The 23,345-nt window shown below is 39.7% G+C and overlaps 1 protein-coding gene across 11 annotated transcripts in view; it reads left to right on the top strand.

Annotated features, from left to right (window-relative positions):
• The window catches only part of BPTF (bromodomain PHD finger transcription factor), a 53,052-nt gene that overhangs the window by 28,030 nt on the left and 1,677 nt on the right, over window positions 1-23,345 (top strand). For 5 of the 11 annotated variants that reach the window (XM_082294108.1, XM_082294104.1, XM_082294113.1 and 2 more), the window contains 19 exons: window positions 232-2,659; window positions 2,883-3,007; window positions 3,213-3,341; window positions 3,659-3,809; window positions 4,598-4,721; window positions 6,083-6,335; window positions 6,783-6,944; window positions 7,939-8,087; window positions 8,354-8,477; window positions 9,036-9,259; window positions 10,398-10,620; window positions 10,847-11,166; window positions 12,424-12,506; window positions 14,315-14,540; window positions 14,962-15,284; window positions 18,448-18,621; window positions 19,511-19,703; window positions 20,616-20,700; window positions 22,413-22,599. In XM_082294108.1, coding sequence (XP_082150234.1) covers window positions 232-2,659; window positions 2,883-3,007; window positions 3,213-3,341; window positions 3,659-3,809; window positions 4,598-4,721; window positions 6,083-6,335; window positions 6,783-6,944; window positions 7,939-8,087; window positions 8,354-8,477; window positions 9,036-9,259; window positions 10,398-10,620; window positions 10,847-11,166; window positions 12,424-12,506; window positions 14,315-14,540; window positions 14,962-15,284; window positions 18,448-18,621; window positions 19,511-19,703; window positions 20,616-20,700; window positions 22,413-22,599 — 5,683 coding nt within the window. The remainder of the gene's footprint in view (window positions 1-231; window positions 2,660-2,882; window positions 3,008-3,212; window positions 3,342-3,658; window positions 3,810-4,597; window positions 4,722-6,082; window positions 6,336-6,782; window positions 6,945-7,938; window positions 8,088-8,353; window positions 8,478-9,035; window positions 9,260-10,397; window positions 10,621-10,846; window positions 11,167-12,423; window positions 12,507-14,314; window positions 14,541-14,961; window positions 15,285-18,447; window positions 18,622-19,510; window positions 19,704-20,615; window positions 20,701-22,412; window positions 22,600-23,345) is intronic. The other 6 variants (XM_082294110.1, XM_082294107.1, XM_082294111.1 and 3 more) reach the window with 6 other exon arrangements.

The raw sequence follows: 23,345 nt of genomic DNA, 5'->3' as shown, positions 1-23,345 counted from the left end.
CAGAAATAACTACTGAAAAACTGTAACAGATTTTTTCAAGACATCTAAAATGTCTCAGTTAAATGATTGCCTATTATCCATTGTAGTAGTGTCTGAAGTTTTTGTTCCTTTTTTTATTGAAATCTATTAATATGCTAAATATGCATTTATTTCTTAGTACTTAATGTAAAAATATAATTTAGTATTCATTGTTGGGGAGCTCACTGACTCAGAGTTACTTCTTCTTCACAGTGGAAAAAGACATCGATGGTGAAAATGATAAAGTCATTAAGGAAGAACCTATGGATGTAGATGATGTGAAAATTGAATCGTCCATAAAAGATGAGGAAAGTCATTGTAAGCGGGATATAATCAATGTCAGTGAGGGATTTCATTTAAGGACTTGCTACAAAAGGAAAGTAAAATCATCAAAATTAGATGGACTCCTGGAGAGGCGAATAAAACAATTTACACTGGAAGAAAAACAACGTCTAGAAAAGATTAAGCTAGAGGCTGGTGCTAAGACTGGGGGCATTCGATCTGTAAGCCCCCAGAAAAATGCAGATGAGCTACAAACGAGGAAAGGAAAAGAAGGAAGCCAGTTTGACAGTTCTTCCCAAGATCAAAGCTGTATTTCGGACAAGACCCAAGCCGAAGATGCAGAACAGGACTGTTTGCCCATCAGCAGCATCTCCTGTACCAAAACTGGGGATGAAGATGAGCCTTCTTTGCCTTTGTCAAACAGGCTCTCAAAAGGAGAAGGGCAGCTGCCGGATGAAGACTCCCCTCAATCCTCTGAAGGAGACAGCTCCATTCAGAATGATGGCAAAGAAAACAATCCTGAACCTTTAGCTGCTGCTAAGTGTCAAGGACAAGAGGCTCTTGGAGAGTCTGAGAGCTCTTTAGTGGATGGCTTGAAACAAACCAGTGCAGAAGGCAGAATCAAATGGGATGTTTCAGAAACAAATGAAAAACCCTTGAAACAAAAGCTACCTATTACCAGAGTATCTCAGCGAGAACTTGAAAACTTAGGGCCAGTGGTACCTGAAAGCAGCTGTAGAAGAGATGCTGTGGCCACTCTTGAAAAACCAGACTCAGAAGGGAATTCTGAACAGCAGAGCAAAGATCCAGAAAACAATCATATGATAAAAAGCCATATGGAAACAATGTCCTCTCAAGAAAGTGAAATGGAGGAAGAAATTGCTCCTGTAAAGACTGAAAGTAAATCTGAAAAGATGGTATTTCACCAAAAATCAGCTAATAAAGATCTAGAATCGTTTAAAACAGGGCTGATTTCTGAAAGAAACCATGAAAGTCAAACTCTGGAACACATGGATGGGGAACATGTTAATGAGGATTTACTGAGCTCTAAACTAACAGAGGCGAATGGTCAAAAGAAAGGTCAGGAACTGAAAGTGGAGACAGGTACCATGAACAAATATCTTGATCAGACAAATGTAAATACTGTTACTGATAAAAAAAATAATAAAGATGGAGAAACTGAGACAGACTTAGAAAAAGAAAAATCATCATTTCAAATGAATGGAAAAGACAATGACATCAAAGCATTATCAAATGATGACTGCTTAGTGAAAAATACCTGTGAAGCTAAGGCCGGGGGTGATATCGAACCAAAAGTTAATAATATTAATAAATCCATTCCAGAACATGAAATAAAACCATTGACTTTTAAGGAATCTTCAGTAAAACCATTCATGAATGGTGACATCATGGGAGGAGAGGACACCAAGGATAAAAATAATGTGGACTTGAAGTCACATCTGCGGAGTTCACTTGAATCTGAGTCTGGAGAGAGTCTTCAGCCACCAGATGAAGTTCTCAAGTATGTGCAGAAAACTGAAGAAAACCAGCTTTCTCCGGAGAGATCTGCCAGTATTGGCTCTGCTTCCCCACCAACACAGCCTGTCTGTAAAGAAAATAACCTGAACAGAGAAACAGAATCTATGGAAACTGAAGCAGCTGAGGAAAAGAAAGTTGCTCCATCACCTGTAATCTCATGTGAGGAATCCAGCTTGAGGAGTCACTTTGCTGACCAGAATGGTGTACAGACCTATAAAATGGAAAATATTAATGGAGAAAGTAAAATAAAAACTGTTATTACTGAAGTGACTACCACAACCTCAACTGTGTCCACAGAGTCCAAAACAGTGTTTAAAGTCACAGAGACTGGAGCTGCCAGTGACGAGAAAACCACACTTGTTTCATCTACAGAAAACTGCGCCACCACCACTGTCACCACCACCACCACTGTGACCAAGCTCACCACTCCATTCGCAGACAGTAACTCTGATTTCATCTCTGTCCAAGAGCACAGTAAAACGGTGGTTACAACAATGGTCACCGATTCACTGACCACCCCAGAAGGCACATTGGTGACTTCTATGACTGTCAGCAAAGAATATTCCACAAAAGACAAAGTGAAGTTAATGAAATTTGCAAGACCCAAAAAAACTCGTTCTGGAACTGCCTTACCATCTTATAGGAAATTTGTTACCAAAAGCAGTAAAAAAAGCATATTTGTTTTACCCAATGATGACTTAAAAAAGCTGGCCAGGAGAGGAGGTATCAGAGAGGTTCCTTATTTCAATTACAATGCAAAGCCTGCCTTGGATATCTGGCCATATCCATCACCAAGACCAACTTTTGGGATCACTTGGAGGTACGTATTTTGCATTTTTGAGAAAAAGTGTAGGATGTGATGAAATGACTTGATTTTTAAAATACAAGTGATACACAGGTTTGTGCCCAAACATGCAAATTTTGCTACTTATGATTCAGTTTTTTGTATTGTTCAGTAAAAGTAGAATGGAAAACCTTTGTCCTGATGGTTTGGTTGGGTATTTTAAGTTGATTTTAAAATATAAGTCATTTTCTGTCATTAGGTATCGACTCCAAACAGTCAAATCTTTGGCTGGAGTGAGCCTGATGTTGAGATTATTGTGGGCATGTCTCAAGTGGGATGATATGGCAGCAAAAGCTCCACCTGGGGGAGGAACCACAAGGACAGGTATTGTTACTTTAAATTTCTTTGCAAAAGCTTTTGCTGTAAATTCTGAGTATTTCACTCCCTCAAAACATTTCTATAAAGGCTTGCTGTCAGCTGTGGCATTTGAATTTTGTTTGCTGTTTCTTTGCCTTGATTATGTTGGGTTGATTGGAGATATAGCTTTATTTGTTTCTTTTATTAATGTACTGGGACTCATTTGTTGCAGAAACAACTGAAACTGAAATTACAACAACAGAAATAATCAAGCGGAGAGATGTTGGTCCGTATGGGATCCGGTCAGAGTACTGTATAAGAAAAATCATTTGTCCCATTGGTGTTCCAGAGGCTCCAAAAGGTTGGTTGGTTTGTTTGTTTGTTCGTTTGTTTGTTTAGACATTTCCCCCCTCCCTGTAACCTAGAGGTAAGATCTAGATCTAAGGTAGCTGTATCTTTATGCTAATTCAAACCATCAAGGGAGCAAATTCAGCTTGCCTGAACGACTCATTTACCTACCGGGAAACAAATACTGCATTTAACAAATGGACATGATTTATCTGAAGCTGAAAGGCCTTCCTGTTTATAAAATGGGACTGAAATCTCTTAATCTTGGTTTACACTTCAATTTTGTTTTACAGTATAGCTTAATGTGTGTGTTTTGACTGTTCTCTAAAGAAACTCCAACACCCCAGAGGAAGGGACTTCGATCAAGTGCCCTCAGGCCAAAAAGGCCAGAAACACCCAAGCAAACAGGCCCTGTTATAATGGAAACTTGGGTAGCAGAGGAGGAATTGGAACTGTGGGAGATCAGGGCATTTGCTGAAAGGTAAACAAACTCAAGTGAACTTTTAAAGAAAGTAGTCTTAATTTGTATGATTGTTAAATAAAAGTTCCCCCTAGAGAACACGAACTTGGTCACTCTGATCACTAAAAACACATCCATGTTGTATTTTTACTGGGCCTTTTGTTAATGATAGTCAAGCTTAAAGTTATACAGCTGAACTATTTGCTGGTACCAAAACTGAGTTATGCAGATATTTCAGATTTGTTGGAACTAATATTATGTTAATTTTTCCATGCTTATGAACTAACCACTATTATATGCTAAAAGGCTACTACTGTAATTCATGGAAAGGCTTTAGGCTGCTTTTGGCATGACTTTATACAGTATTTGTTAAATACTTCTATAATCCAAAGAAAATAACTGTGTACAAGTAAATTGAGCCTGAGCATATTCAAGTCATAAGGTGCGTATTTTCAGTATCACATGCTTAGAGTTGGAACAAGATTTTTGAATCTCTTGGAAAGAATAATTTTAAATATATGTTATTACATGGGTTCCTTGCAGTCTCAGATGTAATTATAAATTCCAGTTTTGATTAATAGTTTCCTGTAAGATGTTGCAGTAGTTTAGCATCAGGATGTTTCAGGGATGTTGCATGCAACTTCAGTAGTTTATTTTGAAATATTTTTAAAGTCGTGACCAGTTTTTCAATGATCTTCTGTTTCAACAGTTGCTCTTATGAGAGCAATTAAACTCGATAGAAACGAATGCAGTTTGTTGGTTGGATTTTATGTGGTGGTATAACTTACTTTTGGTTGTGTCTTTGGCAGGGTGGAGAAGGAAAAGGCACAGGCAGTTGAACAACAGGCTAAGGTTAGTGAACAGAAGAAGGCAGAGGAATTCAAGGCCCAATTGGAGGCTCAGCTAAAACACCAACGTTTGGCTGCCCAGCAGGTGGGGAGCTGTTGGTTGTCCCACCAGTCAGCAACTGCACTGCTCACCACATGCATCACAGGCTGGGAAATGAACTTATCCCTTGCTTACACCATTTCTCAAATAGCGCCAACTGCAAATTAAGCCATCAAACAATGCTGCTGCCACTGTGTACATTTGTTATTTTGAAACAGGGTTAAAGCAAAGGTTTGTTCTGGATTGCCTTTTTTTCCCCCCACGTCATTTATAACGCTTTAGAAAGGTGTCGTTTGTTTCCATTTTAAAAGAAGGCTGGGAAGCACCCACTTCCAGGCGAGGTCCTCAGTGTTATATGTGTAATGGAAAGCTGCTTGGAATACAGCTGACTTGGGAATACAACTGCATTTCATGCTTCACTCGAATCTTTTGATTTTATTCTATCTTGTCTGAGTTAAGCCCATTGATAATTTTATTTAAATATATGTAGATATGTGTATGTATTTATATATAAATGTATTCCCTTAGGAAACCCGATGCCATGTTGGTATTTCACATACATTATTAAGAACAATGCTTTTTCCCAACTTATTCCTTTTCCATTTCATCTTCCCTGACAAAAACCCAAGCAGTGAGATTTGTGGGCATTACTATAGTGCTGGAATTCAAATTAAATAAATACAGAGATAATTCCAGTAACATAGGAAAAAATGTTAGATTAGTTGACATTTTAGAAGAGCCTGCTGATACAATCCCTTCACAAAGGGGCTCTCTAGATGAAATGTGCCTTTTCAACAGTTACAGCGCAGAAGGTCACTAGGTAAGGTAAGGGATTTTGAACCTAATTTTTTTAAGCAGGCTGCAAACTGGATTTACATTTAAAAGAATATTTTTTAAAATTGCATTCTCAATGGTGAAGCAGAATGAAACAGTCTGTTTTTTTCGGTTACTGGCAGGATCTCAGTGCAGGAAGCTCTAAATTTAGGAATGCTAATAGTAAACTCTGTGTTGATGATGATATACCAATTACTGACCTAGATGTATGCACATGGTCAAAGCCAAATATAGATGGAAATTCTTCGATTTTTTTTAACCTTTCTGATTAATCTGAGACAAATTAATATGTTGAGGGTTTTTTTTTTTTTTTTAAGTAAAATGTGGAGTGAAATTAACATAAGCTGATAAGGTTTTTAAAGTTGCTATAAATGAAAATTTCTGGCTGTGTATTCTAAGCATATTTTTAGTTCTGGAGGTCAAGGAGCCTATTCTTCAATCCTCTACAATTTAAACTAAAATCCTACCAGAGGCCTTTTTCTCTCAATACTGGGTAGAGACAATGTTTATGTTGCAAAATCTGAAAATACTAATTATCCCTTTATTCCATTTTTTTTTTCTAAATTCCATAGAAACGGCTGGAACAGCAGAAGCAGATCCCTGCAGGAGGTGTGGTCCCTGCAGCCACCACAGCCAGCAGCCCTGCAACCACAGTCTCCACACCACAGAAAGTCATGGTGGGCCCTCTGACAGGCCCTGTCCCCACGGGAACCAAAGTAGTACTCACCACTAAAGTGGGTTCTCCAGCTACAGTAACATTCCAACAGAACAAGAATTTCCATCAAACTTTTGCTACTTGGGTTAAACAAGGCCAATCTTCAACAGGTAAGGAGCCATTTGTCATGGAAGGAACACGTGCTGGAATTCATCCTGTGTATACATCACATTCTATATACACATCACATCTCCTCCAAATATGCAGCATTATTACATTTCTGGTTATCTTTGCTCTTAACTCTTGCTGTGCCAGAAGGACATTTCTGAGATTATACCTGTCTAGTTTTCACTTGTTTTGACTTGGTGGGAAGTCTCATTTCTGACTTGTCTCATTCATTACTTAGAGTTTTTGTACTAGTAATCATTCATTAAAGCATTTTATGGTGTAACATACTGTTTCCAAAAAAGAATCTTTACCAAAGAAAGCATGACACATTCAAAAAAAACCAAAAATGTAAAAGTAATCCTGTAGTTTTCTGTTTCATACTTGAAAAACAGTCATTTCATTGACTAATTATTCTGCTCTAAACCTGCCTGTTCTGTGTGCCTCAATAGCCACTAGCACAGCTGCCACCTCAGCCACAACCATTGCCAGCACAGGGCAGACCTTCCAGCTCTCAGGCAGCCCAGTAACGATGGCAGGGAAAGTGATAACTAAGCTGCCACTCCCTGCAAACAGCAAGATTGTTGCCGTCAATGTGCCATCAACTCAAGGAGGTAGGGCAAAGGGAACTGAATAAAAATTGTATTCCAGCTTGCTGCTTAATTCTCCTTTGACACTATTTTCCCAGTGAAGTAAACTGCGACTTGAAGGGGGAAAAATATTTATATATATATATATATATATATATATATATATATATATATATATATATACAAGTTTCCACAGCTTGTTCCCCCTGTGTTACATATTTGTGTCTGGAAGGGAAAAAATGCATGATTTTGCCTATAAATTATTCTGCATTTCCTAGCACAAAATTAGGAGCTTTATTTTGAACAATGTGGAATGAAGCATGCTTTTTTTTTGTTATCTAAATCAACAAAGCAACTTTCTTCACAAAAATATTAATGCCTACAGCTGCTCTTCACTGATGAGGAGTATGGCTCCAGACTAAGATGAGCATTTTTGATTCTTGCCTCAAGAAGAGGACTTAATATTTTGAGATTTGTGAATGTATGTTGAACAGAAAAGCTCAATTCTCTGTCTCCATCATATTTAGCATTTGAGCAAGTCATGAAGGCTGCAGATTTTGTATTGAAATTTCTTAGGTGACAGGAGAAGCGTTGCCCGTTTTCTTCAGCATCACATGTTGTAGGTGAAAGGTGTTTAAACTGTTCTCTACATTTGAAATTAATCAGATTATAGCTTTTAATGGTTGTATAACACTAATTTGTGGCACCCTGTCAATGCAAGGACTTTGCAGTTACCATCAAACTGATATTAGTGAAGTTCATACTTTCCTTAACCTTTTCTAAAATATCTGTTTCCTAACTTAAAATGGACTATTTAAACTACTTGAAGCTGGACTACTGATAATGTATAATGCTGCTTCTTTTTACAATATGACAAAGGCTCTCCCAAGACGTGTTGAAAGGCTCAAAGGCATTCTAGAAACCTGGAGACTGAGTTCTAAATGCCACCCTGGAGTTGCAGTTACTTATTTTGCTGGCCATTATGTCATTAATGAATGCTCAATTTTTCTTTAATTAGGTGTGGTTCAAGTTCAGCAAAAGGTATTGGGTATCATTCCATCAACTACAGGTGCAAGTCAAACCTTTACTTCATTCCAGCCAAGGACAGCAACTGTAACCATTAGGCCAAACACCACAGGGACGCTAGGAACAACAAGCACTTCACAAGTAAGATGTTTTTCTGGTTATTTAACTCAAAAAAAAAAGTGGGTGCATAGATTTTAAGTTACTGGCAGATATTAAAACTTCTGGCTAATCACTTTTCAATGTTTTTGGCTCATCTCAGCAATGGTGTGTATGGGTCCTTTATTCCAAAGAGGTACAACAGTTCCCTCCAATTGGGAAAATTAAAACACACAAGGAAAAAAATTCAGGGCATATTTCAGGGGCTTTTTCCCTAAGTTTACACGTGGTCTCCTCTCTGGTGTGCACAGGTAGTGCAGGGTACACCGCTGCGCCCCGGGATGACAGTGATCCGGACACCACTGCAGCAGTCAACCCTTGGCAAGACCATCATTCGAACACCTGTAGTGGTGCAACAAGGTATTCTGCCAGCCAGTAGGTTCACTTTAATATTTAAATTCCCAGTGTGAAATCCATGGTTTGTTTCTTCATTAATTCCTTGTGTATCATTGTGTCCCAATGCAAAAATCCCTCATTTTGATGCTTGACTTTTAACTAATGCCATTTTTGGCTCTTGGATGTGTTGGCTGGAGGCTTTGTCAGTGTTGTTCATCATTGACACTGGGAAAGGTAGTACTTAATTTTAAGTCCATTCATTCTGGGGAAAAAAAAAGAAAAACTGAAAAACCCTAAAAACATATAGAGTAATTGTGCATTGAGAAAGCCTCCCTTTTTGTTGTTTTTTTCATAAAGAGAAGCCAAATGTTTGAAGTATTCCATATGCATGCAACCTTAAAATAGAAAACATTTTGCAGACATTTTTCAGTCAGTCACATAAATGGTTTGTAAAGAAAATTCATGTGCAAACTGCAGTGTTTGCTTCACCTGTCTGATCACTATCACACCCCACTGCAATTTGTGACTTGGAGGTTTCCTGTGCTTATGGTTAAAAAGCTCAAAACGTGTTTCTTAGCTCAAATTCTTCTCTTCCAGGTCAGACACAGCAAGTGGTGACTCAAATAATCAGGGGTCAGCCTGTCTCAACAGCAGTTTCTAGTACCAGCACAGCTTCTTCCAGCACTGGGCAGAAAACCATCACAAGCTCTGGAGCAGCCCCTCAGCAAGTTCAGCCACAGACCCCAGCACCGCCCCCTCGCCCTCAGCAGGGCCAGGTGAAGCTGACAATGGCCCAGCTCACGCAGCTCACACAAGGACAGGTAAAGCACTGGACAGTCCTGGGTGTGGAAGTGTGCTAACACCCATCCAGCCTTTGGATTTCAGCAGTGTAGTGCCTGTGCCCTTAAATTTATGTGTCTGGCTTCATTTAGGATGACCATTGGCATAATTACAGACTGAAAGCAGCCTAAATAGTAAATAAATAAAATAAATAGTAACTACAAAGTAAGTAGTTTTAATAGTAAAGTTTTAACTCCCACTTCCTGTTGTATTTCCCAGTAAGGTATCTGGCATCAGGAGTGTTCAGCAGTATGGAAAAAGAAGTCTTTAATAGCAGTAAGGGACATAATTATTCTGTATGGCCTATTTTGTAGACATTCAGATCATAATGTTGATTCCTTGTCTTTTGATTTGATGTGAAGATTTAGTTTTCATTCATGCTATCCAGAATCTCAGAGGAAAAGTTGCAGTATCTTTGAGCAGAGGAGGAAAAAGTTCTTACAACTTCTGCTCAGATCATGAAGGTCTGTTGGCAAAAAATAAGTTTAGAGTCAATTTTTGGGTCAAAGTACATTTCTGTGATTTACCACAATATCTATTCTTCAAACTATAAATAATACATATAAATTATTGCAATGTACAGACTGCTGGTTGCCAGATAAGGTTTTTTGTAGGTGGAACAAGACTTGGAGTTCAAGCTGAAGGGGAGGAGGGTAGGTTTAGATTAGATACTGGGAGGAAATTCTTCCCTGTGAGGGTGCGGAGGCCCTGGTGCAGGGTGCCCAGAGGAGCTGTGGTTGCCCCATCCCTGGAAGTGTCCAAGGCCAGGTTGGACGGGGCTTGGAGCAGCCTGGGACAGTGGAAGGTGTGGGTGGAACTGGGTGAGCTTTAAGTTCCCTCCCAGCCTAAACCGTTCTGTGAATTTCTACACCAAAGACTCACAGGTTTTGTATTGTGTTCTGTTCGTTCACAAAATGTGTAACTCCACCCTAGTCATCTGGGGCGATAGAATTGTTGAAAGAGTATTTTATTGTCTCAGATGCTAGTTTTAGATTTTAGGAGTATGGTACGTGATAAAAATATTGAATTTTGAAATCTAAACCCCCTCATTATTCTGATTTTCAGCAAAGTCTGTCTAAGAATCGTGTCACTAATACATCAATATTAACTTTTTTTTAGGGTGGCAGTCAAGGTTTAACTGTGGTAATTCAGGGACAAGGTCAAACTACTGGTCAGTTACAGTTAATCCCTCAGGGTGTGACTGTAATACCTGGTCCAGGACAACAGCTTATGCAAGCAGCTATGCCAAATGGTACAATTCAGAGATTTCTGTTCACCCCACTACCAGCAGCTGGTACTACAGCTAGCACAACTACAACCACGGTTTCTACTTCAGCCTCGGGTAAGCACTGTTCTGTTCAGCAGGAAAAAAGCTTCCATTTCAATTGCATGGGAGTATTTATGCAGCTGGAGGTGGTCTGTTAGTGCAGTAAATTTGTTGGAAGTGTGTTGCAGAGTCTTTTGAGCTGCTGCATAGAGCTTTGCAGTAGTTCCAGAGGGTTTGAGTTAGTAAGGCTCATAGCCCCACCATTTACAATTAATGGAATCCTCGTTTGTGTTGTTCTCAGCTGCAGGGGAACCGAAGCCGGCTCTGCAGGCGCCACCAGCACCGGCTGTGCCCGCAGGGCAGGGGCAGCCCCAGGGCCAGCCCAGCTCGGCCCCTGCGCAGCCCACGGGGGCGCAGCCCCAGGGTGCTCAGCCCGAGGCCCTGAGCCAGCCCGAAGTCTCCGGTGACTCTGCGGCGGCCCCCGAAGCTCAGCCGTCCAAATCTCCAGCTCAGTCTCCAGCCCAGGCTCGGGGACTCTCTCCAGCGCCAGGCCTGATGCAGCCGCCGCCTGTGGGCCTGCCCCCAGGCCAGTCCCCGGCCCAGGCTCAGCATCCAGCTCAGGTGCAGACTCCAACCCGACAGCCCAGTCCGATGTTGCCCCATGCTCCCATACAAATTCCAGCTGGGCTGCAGCAATCCCAGCCTCAGGTTCAGACCTCAGGCTCAACCCTTGCAAGTTTAAACCCTCAAAGTTTAAATCAGGTTCCTGTGCAGTGCCCAGCTCATCCTCAGCTGCACCTTCAGCAGCCTCCAACAAGTGTTACTGAATTGCCTCAGCTTCAGCAGCAAGTAGAAATCCTCTCGCAGCTGCAGCCCCATGCTGTGGCTCAGATACAAGCCCAGCAGGGCAGCGTGCCGCAGATTAAGCTTCAGTTACCTCTTGAGATCCAGCACAGTAGCCCAGTGCAGGCTCAGCAGATTGCCAGTGTGGTGACAGTGCAAACAGCTAGTGTTCAGGAGCAGCTGCACAGAGTTCAGCAGCTCAGGGAGCAGCAACAGAAGAAAAAGCAGCAACAGATAGAAATTAAACATGAGCACACCCTTCAGGCTTCTAATCAAAGTGACATTATCCAGAAACAGGTAAAGTTAACAGAAGGAAATTAACACTTACCAAAATAAGTATTGAAAGAAATACAGTTTGAAATGCCTGTTGTTGTTAACAATGTTAATACATTTGATAGGCAGTTAATTTGATTCTTTCAAAGATAGTGCACGATTGCTGTTGGCAATTTAATGACACATTCCAAGTTAATTCAGCACATCAAGTCACTTGTACCATGTTTGCATTCTTCTGTCACCTTGATTCAGTTTACCACTAGCTGCTGGGACAAATCCATCTCTATTCTCAATTCAGGAAAGATAGGTCAGAGCTAGGAGAGCTGATGGAGAGAACACATGTGCAGTACTTTCATTACCTGAAAACTGAGGTTCCACAGAGGTATCTGAAATGGGATGCTGTTGGATGGCTGCAGGGCTTAAAAAATACATGTTATAAGACTCTTACCATTTTTAAAACAACCAGTCACTGAGGAAATACAGTCAACTTACATTTAGTCCCTGGATTTAAACCTGACATAAGTAAACTGTCCTGCTCTTGGGGTGGTGGTATTAATTTTCAAATTCTTTTTCAATTTTCAAATAATTGTTTTAAACCAGCACTGCTTCCCTGATAAAATCAGCTTTATTTTGTACCTCAGTGAAATAAATGGCACTTCAACTTTTTCTTTAACTTAAGAAATGTCCTGGTTCTGCCCATAATGCTGTGAAATACTGGCTAAAGTTTTTGTGTTGTATTTTGAAATCTATATCATCCTACAGGTGGTTGTGAAGCAGAATGCTGTCATAGAACATTTGAAACAGAAGAAGACATTGACTCCAGCTGAGAGGGAAGAAAATCAGAGGTGAATGTGCATCACAGTGCATCTGTAGATGTCAAGTTTTTCATTTATTACATCTTTTAATGGTATCATAATGAAATGCTGGTTTGTAAAAACCTGGTTAAAGAAGTGTTGCTATTTTAAGTTGGTTAGAGTAACATTTAGAAGTAAGTTTCATAATGATCTTTATTGCATTAATATAATCTCAATTTTATTTTGATCATATGTTTTTTAAGTAATATTACATATTGTGTTTGAAGCTGGCCACAGTTCTTAAACTCAAGTAAAAACCATCCTTAAAGGAGCACAGAATGGAGAATTAATGGCTCTGCTGCAAAAAAAGCCTGGGTTTTGTTTGTCGTTTATCATGGCCGTGTGTTTCCATTCTTGTTCCTGCACATCCCACTCTATGCAAGGAGCCGAAGAGTTGGAAGACAGATTGACAAACGGAGAGATTTTATGCTTGAAGCTGCTAAACAGAAATTTGGAATGTTTGTCATTTGTCATGGGGTTATTTTGACTCCTTTTCATACATACAGTTGCTCTAATTAGATAATCACAAGTGTGTGTCAGATACTAAGAAAAAGAAGATTGTATTTTAAAAAATTTGGATCGTCATATCACAGGCTCAGTTGATTACAACACTGTCCCTGGGTGCCACTCCTTTACTGTTCACAGTTGCATAAAGAAAAAGATGTGTTGGATATGCTCTTCATTTCATAGTGTCAGACAGCCAAATAGGTGTTTCGACTGACAAAAGTCCAATTTAAGAGAAAGATGAAAAGTATAGTTCTAGCTACCTTGGTTCATGGTGCAGCTGCCTTTCCATCTCACTGATTTATTCTTCTTCAAAAATACAAGGTGGGGCCTTTAGTCTGTGAAAAAACCAGACTGAATCAAGTAGATATAGAAGAGCAAGCTAAACAAAATTGTATGGCCCTACAAATATTTATCTACATATTACATTTGTCATCAAAATTCATCTGTCTGTCAAAGGACAAAATGTCCGAGACCACAGAGTTGCCAGCAGCTGCTTGTCCTGGCCATTGCTATTCTGCTGTTTCCTCTCAGCTCAATGGGAGTTGTTTTACATGGTCACTCTGGCAATGAGAAGCATTTGGTTTTCTAGTGGTTTTGGAAAAGAATAGAGAAGGGAGAAGTAAATTCAGAAGAACCAAAATACATTCATTTTCTAATTTAAATATAAAGCATAATAAACGGAAGGTGCAGAACAAGTGAGCAGGAAAATAGATTTATAGTTGAATGTACAACAAGTAGATGAAAAACTAATCTTGAGCTGTCATTAATGGAGAAATTGGGAACTGTTAATAGTGAATTCTATACAATGAAAAGTATTTGTCAGTCCTTATGCCAAAACACAAAATCTTGGTAGTATTTGGTGGTCACTGGAACGTAGAAATGTCTGTTTTAAAAGAAATTACAGGCTTCCAACTCACTTTCATCTTATATCAGAATGAAAATCCAGCTCTTTGAAACAAATTGTGGAAACTGAATTGTGTGAAAACGTCTCTTCATCCTACTAAAGCCAAAGCTTTGGGAGTTGGATGGGAGAGGGGAGGAACAATTAGTACTCAGATCATTTAAGTGAAATTGGGACTGGCCCTCTTGAGCCTCACAAGGGACTTGATCTCTCCCAGCAGTGTTCTAGTAAATAAGCAGGAGTGGAAGCACTGTGTGTTGCTCAATTTACCTTTTACATCTTAGGAAATATAATAATGAGCTTGCAGCGACTGGAGAATTGATTCTGCATTCTCAGCTGGGAATAAACAGGCAGCTCAGCACAATGCCCTTTTCCTTTATTCCTTCCCCAGAATGATTGTGTGCAACCAAGTGATGAAATATATTCTGGATAAGATAGACAAAGAAGAAAAACAGGCAGCTAAGAAACGGAAGCGAGAAGAGAGCGTGGAGCAGAAGCGGAGCAAACAGAACGCAACCAAGCTCTCAGCTCTGCTTTTCAAGCATAAAGAACAGCTGAAAGCTGAAATACTGAAAAAAAGAGCACTTCTGGACAAAGATCTACAGATTGAAGTGCAGGTAAGGACAGAGTCTCAAAGGCTAATTTGATGTTAAGCTGGGGAGAACATATCTGTGTTAATCTTTGTCTGTTTGCTCAGTGAGATTTTAAGGGAATTTACAGGAAGAAGCTGTGGTTGTGGATCTCTGCAAAGCTACTCATATGTCCTTTGAGGGCCTCTTGGTTTTCTTCTGGACTGAAATTACCTGCTTTCATGAAACAGCTTCTGATAAGTTACAGCCAGTGGGCCATTGTACCCCAAGTGTGTCATCCCTTAATATTATGTGAATTGTAGGTTGAGAACATGAAAGAAATGAATATTTAAGTGGATTTAATTATTTTCTTCTGGTTAAGCATGGGGATTTTTGCATAGATTGTAACCCTGTCTTGCAGTAATCATATGAAGTGCCTCCCTCTATTTATTCATTTAATACACTTCAGGAGGAGCTAAAGAAAGACTTGACTAAAATTAAGAAAGAAAAAGAAAGAGCCCAGGCAGCAGCTGCTGCAGCTGCAGCCATGGCCGCTGCTGCCCCACCACCAGTGCCACCAGCACCACCACAGCCACCGGCAGCCAGCATCACCTCCTCCTCCTCCACCACTGTCCCCATGCCAGTCTCCTCCCAGAAGAGGAAACGAGAGGAGGAGAAGGATTCCTCGGCTTCCAAGTCCAAGAAAAAGAAAATGATTTCTACTACCTCAAAGGAAACGAAGAAGGACACAAAGCTTTATTGCATCTGTAAAACGCCTTACGACGAGTCCAAGTGAGTAACGATGCCATAGCCCCTCCTGCATGTCCTTAGCTTTAGGTTTAGTGTCAGCTCTTAGTGCCAGATAGTGCTAGAAGTGGAGGTAGTGGCAGGTTATTGCAGTGATCACTAGGGTATAGAGAGTAAAGTCTCTATTTTCCACTAGCAGTTACAAATATTAACATACTCGATTGATACTGTTACTGTGTGTGGTTTATATTTACTTGTTTGCATGTCTCCATTGTGTGACCTTCCTGTCTCATATGCACATACTCTTTTCTTTTTTTCCCTCCGCTCTGTTACTCTTTCTTTTGCTGTTTTGCCTCTGCCTCAGAAGCAAGTGACAATTTGGTTTGAGCAGTTTCTTTTGAATAAGTAGCTGATGTTTTTCAGAAATAGCTTTGGTACCGTCTTCCAATAAATGACTTTTTTTTGTAAGGCAGTACCCAGTAAAGGGGGCTCTGAGTCACTGGACTGCAGTTCACTTTGGACAATGTTTCAGGGAGAAATGGTTTCCATGTGTTACTATTTGCATTCCAGGGTTGATAAAAATCAATATTTAAGCATTTGACAAAGTGAAAACTGCAGTTCTCTGTAGTTTGATTCTGACTGTGAATGAGGAAAAAGTATTTATGCCATGTACAGAGCTTGCGAAGAAATGCTGTAAGTGCTGGAGTGGAGAATCCAGTGGATTCCAGGGGATAGTGTCACATGTTCCTCCTTAAGGTAGAGGTGACTAACAGCAGTAGTTAGTAATGGTTAACATCTGAGAGCTGTGCAGAGATGTATGTACAGTAAGTCTGACTTCAGACCAATTCCAAGTAAGCGACAATACCCAAAAATATGAACTGGTACCATTTGGTGGTACTTTAAGGGCTGGTAACAGGAAAACCATAGATCTGGAGTGATGCATTCACTCCATGGGTCATGGTTCTTCATTTCAAGTTTAGGGCCAGGACTAGGAGACCTCTTGAGGTTCCTTCTAGCCTTTTTTAGGGTTTAATTATGTTTTTTTAATAAAGTTGAGATATTGAGGTTTTGAGTAGCTCTGACCATTGCACTATTACTTCAGTGTGGGAAATGGGGCTGCTCCCTGGACTGCCAGTGCTGCAGGAAGAGCAGAGTGATGCTCTGGCTGTTATGTCACTGTCACCTCTGAGGGATGTCCCCAGCCTCACTTAACTTTGTGTCTGTATCAGGTTTCCTGTTATCCAGCATACTTAGGAGGGACCCTGTTCTCTGGCTGTGATACCAGAGGTCTGTGTGTTACTGCATCTGGAGTTAGTGAGTGAGCAAAGGGATTTGATTGTCAGACTAACTCTTTGTGTTGACTCTAGTGGTCATAGAGTGAATTTTGGTAGCTTGAATTGAGAACTGTGCTTCCAAGAAAATGAAATGTTAATAACTCAGTAGTATCCTTAGCAATATGACAGAGCTCTGCTGCTTTGCTTTTTGTGAATCTTGTATTTGATATTCCTACAAATGATGACTATACTGTTGAAGTACATAATCCTTTTGCTATTTGGAATTAGTCAAGTTTTGAAACAGTTTTCTGAGAATTTTTTTTTTTTTTCATATATATATATGTAGGCATTGGATACTTTTCCTCTTTATGCTGGTGTCTCTTTTCTACTTGAGAAAAGATAGGTGTGCTACTTGAAAAGCCAGTTTGTGGTATTTTATGAATACCCTGTGTGTTTCTTTGGATTTAGTAAAGCCTTTTAAATTGTTTTGTGCTGTGTATTTTATTGCAAAACTATTACATTTATTTCTCATTCATGATACTCCAGGGTTATAGGGATTTGCTAATACTGTTTTCAAGGATGGTCAGTAAGGATATCTTTCCAATCTGTCTGTTAAAGCATAATGTGGCACCTGCTCCACATTCCAGTGGCAAGGCTTAGCATCTACACCTGGATGCAAATGTGCTTCCACATCACCAGGACCAGACACGGCCTCTCTTGGGAACAGGGCACAGGCTGAGTTCCTTATAGTTATCAGAATCTATGTCTAGCCATTCTTTATGGAAATGGGGTTGTGTGATATTTATTTTAGGATTTGCGTGATATTATTTTAGGAAAACGAGAGAAAAAGCAGGATCTGAGTGTGCAGGATGTGTGCAGAGGCCCAGGAAATCAAAGATGCTTCCTGTGGAACATGGGGTAGCTACTGCCCTGCTGGTGCAACACCCCAGGGTGTTGCCTGCAGGCTGACAGGGTGGCAGGAATTCCTACGGCAGCACCTGGCAGGGGGTTGAGGTCTCCAAAATCCAGGAGGATGGAGGTTCTGAGTCTGCTTGCTTTTGCTTAGGCAGAGAGAATGGATGTGAGTGTTGCCCATCTGGTTGTCACTGGTCATAGATGTGTTCTGAGAGATCCATACACGAGTTACAAACATCCTGGCATAATATTTTACAGTTTCGTCACATCATTCTGTGCAAGGTCCCATTCCCATGATTCTGTCCCTGGTTCCCTTCACTTTGTGTCATACCATACCTGGTTCCGTCACACAGCTGCGTCTGAGAGGAGGTGTTATTCAGTCAAAATTCCACTTTGTCGCAGTTTTAAGTAGTTTATTATCAGATTTCAGTGCACATCCCCCTCAAAAAAAACCTCCAAGATTTAAAATTGACAGTCATGCCCTGACCCCATTTTCTTTTGTATCATGTTACACCAAGACGTACCTACACACTGCTGGTTGCATGTTCTTGTAGTGTACTCGTAACTCCTAGCTGGTGTTTGCGCTTTGCTTTTGTTTTTTAAATTAACTGAGACCTACATTTTCAAACTTTAAGGAAATGTTTCAGTGGCTTTTGAGCTGCAATTTTGAAAATGTAAACCTTTTTTCTTTGGCCTTGTCTTCTTGTGCCTTTGACAGTTTTTCACACACACGTTGAAGACAGTAGATTTTCAGCCCATAGTTTTGTCAAGTCTGGTTACATATTAATATGTACATATCAATACATGTGCATTTTGATGAACTGTCAATTTAAATTGACCCAAGTGACCTTACTGCCAGTCTAGCTGCAGCATGAGATGTTAGTTTGTAAGGTTAGGGAGCAGGGAAGCTGAGACAGAAAGTAGCCCAGCAGCAAGTGCATCAGAAAGAAATGCAGGGAAAAGTTCCATGCCATTTGAAATGACAATTACATTGTCATTTTCATTGTGAACACTTTTAGGTTCTATATTGGCTGTGATCTTTGTACTAACTGGTATCATGGAGAATGTGTTGGAATCACAGAAAAGGAGGCTAAGAAAATGGATGTGTACATCTGTAATGAGTGTAAACGGGCACAAGAGGGCAGCAGTGAGGAGTTGTACTGTATCTGCAGAACACCTTATGATGAGTCGCAGTGAGTTCGGATAAGAACCTCTTATTCCATGTCTAGGTAGCAAAACTGCTCTGACTGTGCTTTCCTGTTCCTTGCAAAGAGTAAACAACTAGTTATTCTGCATATATTGTATTCATTCGTAATACAAATTGCTTTTCAGTAATTGTCCCCCCTCCCAAATGTTTCTGTTCAGTAAATGTTTAGGAAAAGTGAACTTTCTCAGGGTGGTCAAAATGTATTGTGGTTTTTATTTTTAACAACAAACTACCAAAACACCATGTACTTTAATTGGGATTTATTTTCTTTTTTAATTTTATTTTCTTTAACAGGGGATGGTTAGAAAGACTAAAAGACAAATGCTGTATTTAGTGGATTTTTTTGTGCTTTAATCTGATCTGGCTGGAGAACATAATTTTAGTACGGGGGTATATGGTTGGTATATGATTATATATATGTGAATTATATACATCTTTTACTGTAAGGCTTTGTGTCATAGAATACTCCCTCTGTGTCCAGTTACAAGACTGAAGCTTCCATATGAAAAGTGCTTGTACAGAGTGAAACAAGCCCTAGTTGTAGTCCAGTTTGTGCAAAATGCATCTTGAATTGGTTTGGATACTGGCTGGGTGAGACTTCTGGCTTTACACTGTTCCTTTCATCTCTAAAGCAGAGGAATGATTTTTGAAATCTTGATTGCTTGAAAGTGTAAAATTTAGGAACGTGTTTTGAAATGGTCTGTAAATACAAAAACAGTTGGAGTAGAATTTGTCACTCTGAAATCTGACGTTACCTGTTGTCTTTAATCATGCCAAATATCTGCTTGTGTGCAGGAGATGGCAGGTTTATGGGTTTAAATGTAACCTGGACTTGAAATAGTTGAAGCCACTGACATTTGGTTTGGCTCTTGCAGATTTTACATTGGCTGTGACCGATGTCAGAACTGGTACCATGGGCGCTGCGTGGGCATCCTGCAGAGCGAGGCAGATCTCATTGATGAGTACGTGTGTCCACAGTGCCAGTCCACAGAGGATGCCATGACTGTGCTCAGTCCACTCACAGATAAAGACTATGAAGGGTTGAGGAGGGTCCTGCGCTCCTTGCAGGTGAGGAGAAGGGTGGCAGCATCAGGGAGTGTGACAGACCCAGTGGGTTTTGATTTCTCTTTAGTAGCTCTGAGATTTGAGGGAATAGCAAAGCTTTGGCACTGTGTCAGCTGCAGACTTGCTTGGCATTATTGTCCTGAGGAATATTTACAATAATTAGTAAATCACCACTCCTGAGTGGGTGAAACTAAATAATCCCTTCAATGAAAGGCTTTTAAAGGAAGCAGATTTAGAATCCCAAAAGGCAAAGTGGGAGCCCAACTGCACAGGGTATGAAAAGTGCCATGTTCTGTTCTCAGATCAGTTTTCTGAGGGTTGTGATCTATACTTCTGTACTTCAAGAGTTACCAGATTTCAGGAGTGTTCTCATAGGGGGTCATTATCAGCATGTAAATGATGGCATCTTGATAATAAGAATATGTCACTGTCCAACAATACAGTGTATTTCTGGTTTCTCTGTCACTCCCAAATAGGCTTTTTCTGCTACAACTCTAAAGACTTTTTAAGAATTCTGGTACAATTCTTAAAATTGTGGTAACAGAAATCCTCTAAGTAATAATTTGCATTGTCCTGTATTTTGCATACATTTATAAAAGCATATTAATTTTAGGGTACTAGAAAGCACTCTCAGTAAATTCATTCCATACTTTTCCATGCAGCCTGTTCAGAACAGTATTCTGTTACGTCTGAATTTCACAGTTTCCTGTTTTGAAGCCGAACTACTGGGTCACTGACATTTAAAACTTTACCCAGTCATCAGATGAGAACTGGTTCCTTTTTCATATAATGCTGCACTTCTTCCTGAAATTCAACTCCAGACCCTAACAGATAAAAGGATGAAAATATTTACCTATTAATAGTACCTAGTTTAACTCGATTTTATATTTTAATTCTCTCCTGTTTCCCTGCCAGGCTCACAAAATGGCGTGGCCGTTCTTAGAACCAGTAGATCCCAACGATGCACCAGATTATTATGGTGTCATCAAAGAACCAATGGGTAAGTGATGGTGAGAACAGCCTGAGTGAGTGGGTTTGGGCTTTGGAATAACAAGTTAATTTCCTGCTGACCAGTTCCAGCCATATTTTGCAAAATTCACAGGTTAGGCAGATGAAGCACTGTGATTTCTCACTGATACATTCAGAAGTTCATGAAGGCTGTTTTATCTACTTCTAGGCTGACTCCTTCACCCTAAATAACTGCCTGTCTTACAGATGAAATGTGGAAGTCAATGCAGCAATAGGATAGAACTCATGTTTTTAAATTTCTTCATTTAAAGAGGACAATTTTTTTCTGTCTTTGTGCATGAGCTTCTCCTCCAGAGGCTGAGCAGGATGTGATGCTATGGAAGCGTGACGTGCACCTAAAGATGGAGTTTAAAATTATCTTCATATGACTTGATAGTAATAGTAAATTTTGGTTTATGTGTAATTTATCTTTAAAGCTGCAGGAACAAAATGCATTCAGATATTGTGAATGTGGGCGAAGTTGAAAGGGAGATGCTGCAGCTTTACAGTGCTTTACTCTAATCTTCTTAGAGCTCACCAGTTAAAACTGGATAAGCACTTGGATGTGAAATTTCTTGAGAAAATCTATCTCCTGGCAGAAATGGTGTTGGGAATGTTATTCCTTTCCTTCCAGTATTGAACCAATACCTTTTCATATCTCTAAATGAGAGCCAGTGTGTCATTAGAGCTTTCTCACCTACTCCTTACTCATCCTAGAAATAGGAAAGTTCAGTTTAGTATCTTGGCAAAATGTTGTGGTATGTTGACTGAAAACAGTATTTTGTTTAGGAATTGTGTCCTTTTCTATTCCAAGTTTGGACTGTGCTGTTATGACAATGCTGAACAATTCCTATTTCATGGTGGATGGGTTAAAGTTTATAAGGAAAGCTCAGATTACGATACTGCTAGTGGAGTAAACAGAAGTGCATTTAGCCCTTTCTGACTTAAGTAGGAGGAAAAGGCACCTCTAAGTATACAAGTAAATCTTAGTAAAATACACCAGGTAATCCAGATCCATCTGCAGTTTGCACACATTCTGGCATTACTGGTATTTCAAAATAAGCACCTTAAGGACATTTTTCAAGGGCAGATAGTTGTTTTTCTGGCTAAAAGTGCCACGAGACATTTACACAGCTATATTTTATTTGACAGGTTTTGTTCCTCTCCCTGTTTTTAATTGATATGTGGATTAAAATGGGACAATTACTGCTCATATCACCATTCCTGTCTCCTTAATGTGTCTGGTCAGTAAGGATGAGAGCTCTGGAATTTTGCATGACCCTGCACTTGAAATCTTTAATCTGTGCCATGTGTAATGTGCATATGCCCATGAGAATTGATAGTTTGTTCAAAGCAAGGCAGGAATTCAAAAAATAGTCAGGAGGTGATGGCTGTTACATGTACATGGTACCTGAATCTTGGTTGTCTGACCTTCCCTTCATTTCTTCAGAAAAAGCAGGGAGCTCCTTGCAAAGGTTTTCCCTGGTCATTGTGATTCTTGCATTTTATTGAATTTAGCTGCACACAACATATTCATGCCTAAGTGTCTCTTCTGAGGGAGACCTACTGGTGTCACCAGTCACAACCAGCATTCCTGAAAAAGCCTCTAACCTGGATAATGCTTTGTTTCCCACAGTCTTGACAATGTAGATTTCTGTTGAGAATGAAAGTGTCTCATTTAAATAATATTTGGTTTCTTTGAAGACCTTGCAACCATGGAAGAAAGAATCCTGAAACGCTACTACAAAAAGGTCACGGAGTTTGTGGCAGACATGACCAAAATTTTTGATAACTGCCGTTACTACAATCCAAGTGACTCCCCTTTTTACCAGTGTGCAGAAGTTCTCGAGTCCTTCTTTGTACAGAAACTAAAAGGATTTAAGGCAAGCAGGTAAGCTGGAGTGTTCCTAACCACAGATGTTGCATTGGCCCCTGAAATCTCCTTTCTAAGCTTATCCTGCATTCATAGAGGGATTTGCTGGTCTGTGGCCTTTCCTGGAAAATTTTGTCCAAATTAAGGTTTAAATACAGTTTTATGGAGGTTACTTTGGAATGTTTATCAAAAGGAGTTGTAAAAAATTCGGGTGGTATCATAAATTTGCAAAATTTGAATGATACTTCAACTCATTGCTGCAGAAAACTTAATGAGAGTAATTACTGATCAGGACAAATACTGTGTCTGAGTTGTACTGATGTTCTACTCTGCAGTAAATACTTCTCATGCTAATAAGAGACAATCCTGCTGTGAAGCTTATAATCAAATGAAATAAATTAAAATACTTCAGTGTTACACCTTCTCTCATCTTTTTATAACTTACCACCTTTGAAACAGAGGGAATAAGTAAGGTTTAAAGTAGGAGACAGAAAATGAAACATAATTCAAAATTTACCTTTTAAAATTAAACTTCCTTTTAAAATTATTTTTTCTGAAGAAGGGCTGATGTAGACATAGATGTAGACATTCCTGGAAAAGAATATGCATTTTTCTTTCCAGTTCAATACTGTAATAATAATTTTTATCAGGTAGTTTTCAACCCATGTTTCTGTCACTGCCATTAGCTGGGTCCCCAGCACTCACTGTGCTTGCACGCTGATTTCATTGCTGCATTTTATTTGTTATTGTTTTTCATTTATACC

This window comes from Coloeus monedula, assembly GCF_965178545.1.
Source record: "Coloeus monedula genome assembly, chromosome: 19".
NCBI classification, from domain to species: Eukaryota; Metazoa; Chordata; class Aves; order Passeriformes; family Corvidae; genus Coloeus; species Coloeus monedula.
Note: the sequence above shows the minus strand (reverse complement) of the source record. Positions and strands in the feature narration are given on the sequence as shown.